Here is a 7,487-nt window from a genome sequence, read left to right as displayed (position 1 = left end):
AAGCAACAGAAAAGACTTGGTCACTAGCACCTAGAGATGCTGGACCTAGGAAGAACCATCCGTGCCCAATGGTAACTGTGGCCCTGAAGGAAGGCCTGGAGGGCCACGCGGAAGAGTTCAGAGTAGACTCAGGAGACAGGATCTACCATGGAGGTGGTGATTCAGGACTGGGCTCCGACTGCAGTCTTGACTCGCTCCTGAGCAGGAGAGTAGGGTCTAATGTGAGTCACACGTTTGGACAAACAGGAAGCAGATGCACGTGCAGCCATCCCAGAGCCTCTCAGATGTCACACATTCACCTCTGACAACTCAGGAGCTAGATATGATAATGCCTCATGGCCATGCTGGCCAATTCCTCGTGACTCCCTAATGTGGGGCTGTTGCTCGCCTGGTACGGTATATATACATATACAGCACAGGCAGGTGAGCATGAAGTAGATAAATCAGACGCCTGTTGGCACTGCTCTCGCTCTGCAAGAGTTTTGGCACGATGGAGCTTGGAGACGCAGCAACTATCCTCCTGGCAGCCTGCGCTGCCTGCCTCATGGTCTTCTGGGAGTGGAAACGGAGGCAACGAACAAGCAAACTCCCCCCAGGACCAACATTTCTTGAACTCCTTGGCTACCTGCTGCAGGCCTGGAACAAGGGCATGCTTGAAATACTGTGGAAGGTGAGTAATTTCCACCCCAGAGCCCTCACCTTCATCCTGCTCTACCTGGGGAGCCATTTCCCCCACCACCTGCTCCTCAGAAAGGGCAGGGAATGGCACCCAGGAGCTCTAGCAGAGCTCAGCACCTGCGGTCGTGCAGACCCCGCTAGCTCGGGACTACGTGCATACCTGCAGGGTCGGCTCCCAGGACTGATCATGCAATGGCTTAAAAACAGATACCGTGCTGATGCCTGGGACTTGGACCCAGATTCCCTCCCCCTCTGACCTCCCCTCCACTTTGTAGGAAAGAGCAATCTTCACTGAGCTCCCCCTAGCTCGCTGTCCCCATCTAGATCATTGCTGGTTGCCCAGGGCATGGCTGCAGCAGGAGGTGTGGAGAAAGCCCCGTCACCCACCCAGCCCACAGGCATGGCACTGGGGTTGTGGGTGACCCACTTAAAGCATGGTTTCAGGAAAACCAGCCATCTCTGTGAAAAACAGCATTGGTCATGATTTCCCAGAAATCACCCAGGAGATTGCAGCCCACCGTAGAGAGGAAGGTGCTGCTTGGTGGGACAGCACAAAGGGCTGCAGCCAAGATGGCAGTGGCCCCCCGGTACCCCTCTGCCAAGGTGCGCCAAAGGGTGGGGCTGGACAAAGGGCAGCAAACAGTTGAGATGGCAGCCACCCTCTTGTCCCACCACCTGCCGGCACCTTTCTGCCAATCAGCACCAAGGCCAGCCCCGTCCACCAATCAGTGCGAAGGGCCTTGGTCGCTGCAATATGACTGCAAAAATCGGCTTGTCGGTCCACAAGCAAGCCACAAAAATTGCTTCCTCTTGCCGTAACTTAGGAAGGCCCCTCGTGATAGATATTAGGGATTCTCAAGGCTGAAAGGAGCCCAGTGCCCAGGTCACTGACCTCTTGCACGAGTGACAAAAACCACAAGCTCCTGATCACCACCAGCACAAGCTCTGCTCTGGAGCGGTCTGCAGAAAACTGCATCATTGGGGGGGGGGGGCAGGGGCCTCCCCTCAGGGGGCTCTAGACCCAGGGAAGGGGCTGCTGAGCCCTGGCAGACTCCCTGCTCCTCACACTGCTTCCTGCCACGCTCCAGGAAGCTCCTCAATTCCCACCCAGAACCGTGGGTAGCTCTTGGGTGGCACCCAGCTCCCACCAGCATACTCGGGGCTCACCTTGGCAGTCGGCATCACATTCAGGGGCAAAGAACAAAATGCCTGAGAGGTCTAAGGCATGAAGAGAGCCTCTTGTGAGACCCGTTTGAATTGGGCAGAAAAGGAAGCAACCAGATGGCCAAAGGCTGCACCCGACAGCACAGTCCACGCTCTTTTCCTTGGCACGGGACTGGATGGATGTGTGACCAATTGCAGCCAGGCTCTTGCATGATATAACATTCTCCAGCCTACGTAGATCCTTATTAAATGCCATGTAACTACATGCGGAGGTGCATGGGAATAACCTGTACTGGGAAGGCTTCTTAAGCAGCCAGTCCATTCCTTTCTTAAGTCACCACCTAAAGGACATGGCCTGGCTTCTGTCCCATGCTGCTTTTCGTTCCTTGCATTCCCTCCTTGACACGTCTTTTTGGCTTATACATCCACTTAAACATGTGTGTGAAGGCTCTGGTGACCAAGAGCCCACACCCCTCCAGCTCAGCTCCTCAGTGGTCAATGGGGCCAGAATATCATGCCTCATCAGATCCTTGGGACAGGTCTACCTCCTCAGTACGGTCACAGCTTACTACCAGGGGCTCCCGTGTCCTCTTTCATGTCTGGGCACTACTGAAACAGAGTGAGGAGAAATCCCTCTAGCAGTGCTGCAGTCTCCGTACAGCCCAACTGGCCCAGCAGTTCCATGTGGGATATGAACTGATCCAGGATTTCATGGGCCAACGTCCATCGCTTCTACACAGTGTAGTTTCACCAAGAGTCAGTACCTTACGATGAACTCACCCAGCTCAGGCTATGGCCACATATCGCTCGTCTGCCTGGGTTGAGTGCACCTTGCTGGTCATGGCAGCATCTGACCATTCTGGCTTCTCATTCCTCCCAATTCCCAACACAGGTGAGAGAGAAGTACGGCCCCGTGTTCATGGTGAATCTTGGCCCGCGGCAGTTCATATTTTTCTGTGACTCCGACTCCGTGAGGGAAGCCCTGGTGGACCAAGGAGAAGAGTTCAGTGGGAGAGCGAGAATGGAGTCAGTGGACAGATTCTTCCATGGTCACGGTGAGCAAAAGCAAGGGCTGGGCTCTGATGGCAGACCCAGTTCAAGGTTGACTATAGGTCAGGTCACTTTTACTCGTAGGAAGACCCCTCACCTCACAGCTCTGCACCTCTACACCACAGCACTGCACTTGGTGCACGCTGTTAGTGCATGATCCACCATGGCGCAGACGTTATTTCCCATCCAACTGACTTCCTTCATTGCTTGATGTCATCACATGCCCTTTGAAAGCATTACCATGCACTCTAGGAACCACCCCCAGGATATATAGCCTTCCAGATTCCTCTTATTGTTTTTGACTGTTCCAAATGTGATGCTGTCCAAAAATGATGGATGTTCAGAAAAAGAAAATGGAATCCACTTAGTGTAGGCTTGTTACTGGGACTTCTAGGCTGCTCTGAAGTGTGTGCATCCTCAGTGGTCGGCAGGGGTGGAAACGAGCAAGATCCTTTGTGTCGGAATCAACTATGGAAAGGTCGGAAGCAGCTTGGAATCAGGGACCGAAGGGGCCACTGGCTTTGCAGGGGAGAGGAGGGCAAAAGGGGGAGGGTGTCAGGAATATTTGAACCTGATGTACACAAGTGAAGAGGGCCCAGGCCTAAAAAACAGAGGTTGCTGGGAGCTGTGGGATAAAAGCTCAACATAAAGCCAAGCCACCCCCCCAATGCCTGGCCCTCACATACTTTGGCAGAGGCCGAAACAACACCCAGCAAAGGGAGAAGCCAGTCCCTCTACAGTAACGGGATAAATAAGCAAGAAAGTGGTCAGTGGACTTAGCATAAAACCTAAGTGGGTTTCAACCCCCACTTAAATGACTAAATTGGGGCCATGTTTGGAGACAGTGATGTAGGTGAATAACTGTTCTTAGTTTCTTGAAGAAATGGCACTTGGTAGCCAAGGATAGGGATCCCCAGCTGAAAAGGAAGATGCTTCCTCAAATCCACTTGATCTCCACTTCAGAAGGGCATCATTCAATATGCACTTTGTTCTTTAAAAGATACCGGACATCACATGACTTGGTTCTGAACACACTTCCCTCCATCCAGGTGTCGTCATGGCTAACGGGGAACGGTGGAAGCAGCTCCGGCGATTCTCCGCTTCAACCCTAAGGAATTTTGGGATGGGGAAAAAAAGCATTGAGGAGCGGATCCAGGAAGAATCTCAGTACCTGGTAGAGGAGATGGGGAAAACAAAAGGTCGGTGCTTTCTGAGCTGCTCTGGGGGTCTGAACTCAAATGCATCTGGTCTGTTTCTGGTTAATGGACATGGATAATAAAATACCTCAGAAACTGCTTTCAAGGGCTCCACGGCTCAGGGAAGAATCTAGCTTTATCCAAGTCCTCAGAGCCCAGCAGCTCCCGTCACTGCCAGGGGAGTTCTCCAAGAGGACACCCTGGACATGCCAGGTTCTTCTCAAAATCCAGACCAGGCACCCAGCACTGCTGGGCCCTGGTCCTTGAGGACCTTCAGACCCTGGGGAACTTCTTCCAGCAGCTCACAACTCCCTTTCTAAAGGCACACGTCTGCTGCACTCCCCAGCACCAATGACAGCATGGGAAGACACATCCCAGTCCCAGCTCCCTCTCTCAGGTGTGCCAAACAGCACAGCACTGCATAGGACAGGGCTCCGTGCCTCCTCGCCCCTCCTATTACCCTCTCAAATGTTTGCAGTTGGTGCCAAGATCCCCATCACAACACCCACGACGGCGAGCTGCATCTGAGCCAGCTAAACCTGAACCTACATATATCTGCGGAAGTTTCCAGGTCACGCCCTCACCCAGGCTTTGGGGGAAACTCATAATTAAAACTTTACCTGCCCTGGTGTCAGGAGTCTCCACAACTTGACACTCATAAGATTGGAAGGAAGGTGGTCATTGACCCTGTTGTCTCCCCATCACCAGGTTCTCCCTTCGACCCCAGCCTCGCCATCACACACTCGATTGCCAACGTCATCTGCTCCATTGTCTTTGGGAGCCGCTTCGACTACAAGGACCAGAACTTCCTGAACTTGATGGGCAGCATCAACAACTTATTCTTGGATATGAGCAAGATCTCAACTCTGGTAGGTGATGTTTCTGGGGCAGAAGGAGGATCGGGCGTGTGCAAGACTCTTCTGCGTCTGCCAATGGGGTAAAGCAACCCTATACTGTCCACATTGCAGCCATCCCAAACCTCCGTCCTCACCTGGGACTCAGGGCCTCCAACAGGCTGACAGCCTGCCTCTCCCATTGTTCTGCACGTTGTCCTTGACCATGAAGGGACTCTCTTGATAGCCTCTGGTTTCTCAACTGCTGTGTGTTGTGCCTTTTCACAAAGACCCCATCTCCCACCAACAAAGACAATTAATAATTGAGGCCCCTGCTCTTACCTCCCAACCGGCACAGTGCCAGTACAGCACAACAGAGATTAAAGCCAATGTCTTGTGGGCCAATATCACACACATGCAACAGGTAGGGCATAAGGAACACTTCAAGCAAGTACCTAAGCCAGGCCAGCACGCAAGGCTGGAGTCTAACTCAACAGGGGGGTCAAGAACAGATGGGTCCAAGGAAGAGATCCCCCCATGGGTCAGCAAGTGCAGATGGGGTAGGAAGGGACTGGGGATTCTGGGAGACATTTCTAAAATTGAGGTGAGCGCCATAAACCAGATAAACATGGATGATGCCACTGCAGGTCTTCACTCACGGTGCCCCCTGATCCTCCAATGAGAACACAGCTTTCCAGTCCGTTGACCTGACTCCCCTCTTCCTCATCCCCAGTTCTATGAGATGTTTCCGAGGATCATGCAATACATACCCGGCCCACACAATCGGGCTCATAACCACCGATTTCATTGTGGAAAGGGTGAGGATAAACCAGCAGAGCCTGGACCCCAGCTGCCCTCGGGACTTCATTGACTCCTTCCTCATCAGGATGGAAGAGGTAAGCAGAGGAGGGTTACTACTGCCACTACGTGATGCTTGTGATGCTTTCCATGGGAGCTTACCCACAACAGCTGTGAAGCAGCGGGCTGGGAACTCAGATCTAGAGTCACCAACTTGAGCAGACCCAATAACACCTCCCCTTTAGACAGTCATGTGAAGCCTGGGCAAGAGAGGCATTCTTGGTTGAGGGGCAAATCCAGGTGCAAACTAGATGCCAGGTGGGCATTATGTGCTAGGAGTCCTTTCTATTCCCTCCTTTCCAGGAAAAGCAAAACCCACAGAGTGAATTCAGCACCAGAAACCTGGTGGACACAGCAATCCAGTTATTCTTTGGAGGGACGGAGACAACGAGCTCCACCTTGAGATTCGGACTCCTGCTCTTGATGAAATACCCAGAGGTCCAAGGTAACGTGGACAGGAAATAAAGTTATTGTACCTATGTGCACCCTGAATTTGACACACACTGTCTGGTCACCAGTTCAGTCATCAGCTGGTGACCAGGGAACTGGAGATCCACACACACACACAAGTCCAGCCGCACAGACCAGATGCACAGGTAAGAGCCCTGCTCCTGCCTCCCCTCTCCAGAGTCCTTTTTAGGATGCTAATGGCTAATGAGGCTGTGATGATTAGCTTTGTATTTCAGGGAGGCTGGAGCTGGTGCTTTATTACCAACCCTGCACAGAGAACAGTTATCCATGGAGAACAATGGCGGTGGTTAGATGGGGTGGGATGTCAAGGGTCTGCATCTCACTCCCAGCTCTGCCCAAGATGCCTTGTGCAGCCCTGGACCAGACACTGGACAGTTCCCTGGCTCAAGATGGAAAGAATATCACTCTCTACCTTGTGCCTGTAGATAAGAGTGGGCTGGGGGCGTTGAATGTCTCTTGCTGTGGGTCCGTGCTGCATTTGACACAATGGATCCTCGGACCAGGGGCTAGTGACACCATCCAGCTGGGAAGGTGCCTTCTCTCCTAGGAAGACCTGGAAGGCTTATGGGCGCGTCTGGAGGCAGTAGTGCCCACCCAAGATAGGCTGAGGAAGGGTTTTCACTGAGGCTGGGCCTGTCCTTACACAACTGACATTGCTGGGGGATCAGAGCCTGCGGTCCAAACACCAAGCCCACCCCTTCCAATCCTGTCTCCGCAGACAAGGTGCATGAGGAAATCGACCGCGTCATAGGGCGGACCCACAGCCCAGCCATGAACGACCGAGGCCGGATGCCGTACACCAACGCCGTGATCCACGAGATCCAGAGACTGGCTAACATCCTTCCATTTGGGGTCCCCCACAAAGTGACCTGCGACACCCGCTTCCGGGGGTACCTTCTCCCCAAGGTGCTGGACAAGAGAAGTAGACAAATTGGGGGGTTGGACCAAAAGGAATATCATGGTTCAACAAGTGCGATGTCCTGCTCAAAGCAGGACCATCCCCAGCTAGATAATCCGAGGCAAAGCTTTGTCTAGCTGGGTTTTGAAAACCTCCAGGGATGGAGCTTCCACCACTTCTCTGGGTAACCTGCTCCAGTGTTTTACTACTCTCTTAGTCAGAAATCTCTTCCTAATATCTAACATCAACTTCCCTTGCTGCAACAGCAAACTGTTGCTCCTTGTTCTTCATAGATTTCATAGACGTTAGGGCTGGAAGGGACCTCGGAAGATCATTGAG

At 52.8% G+C, this 7,487-nt stretch overlaps 1 protein-coding gene across 1 annotated transcript; it reads left to right on the top strand.

Annotated features, from left to right (window-relative positions):
• Positions 1-490: 490 nt before the first annotated feature.
• On the top strand, positions 491-7,172 carry LOC102384333 (cytochrome P450 2G1-like; the record flags this gene model as incomplete). The annotated part of the gene is given in 8 exon segments (XM_014527741.2): positions 491-670; positions 2,735-2,897; positions 3,942-4,091; positions 4,797-4,957; positions 5,655-5,719; positions 5,721-5,817; positions 6,083-6,224; positions 6,969-7,172. Coding segments are annotated over 8 exon segments (1,162 nt in total), but the record flags the coding sequence as incomplete, so codon positions are not given.
• Positions 7,173-7,487: the final 315 nt, after the last annotated feature.

This window comes from Alligator sinensis, unplaced genomic scaffold (assembly GCF_000455745.1).
Source record: "Alligator sinensis unplaced genomic scaffold, ASM45574v1 scaffold2110_1, whole genome shotgun sequence".
Taxonomy (NCBI): Eukaryota; Metazoa; Chordata; order Crocodylia; family Alligatoridae; genus Alligator; species Alligator sinensis.
The sequence above is the reverse complement of the archived record's forward strand: the minus strand, read 5'-3'. Positions and strand labels throughout refer to the sequence as shown.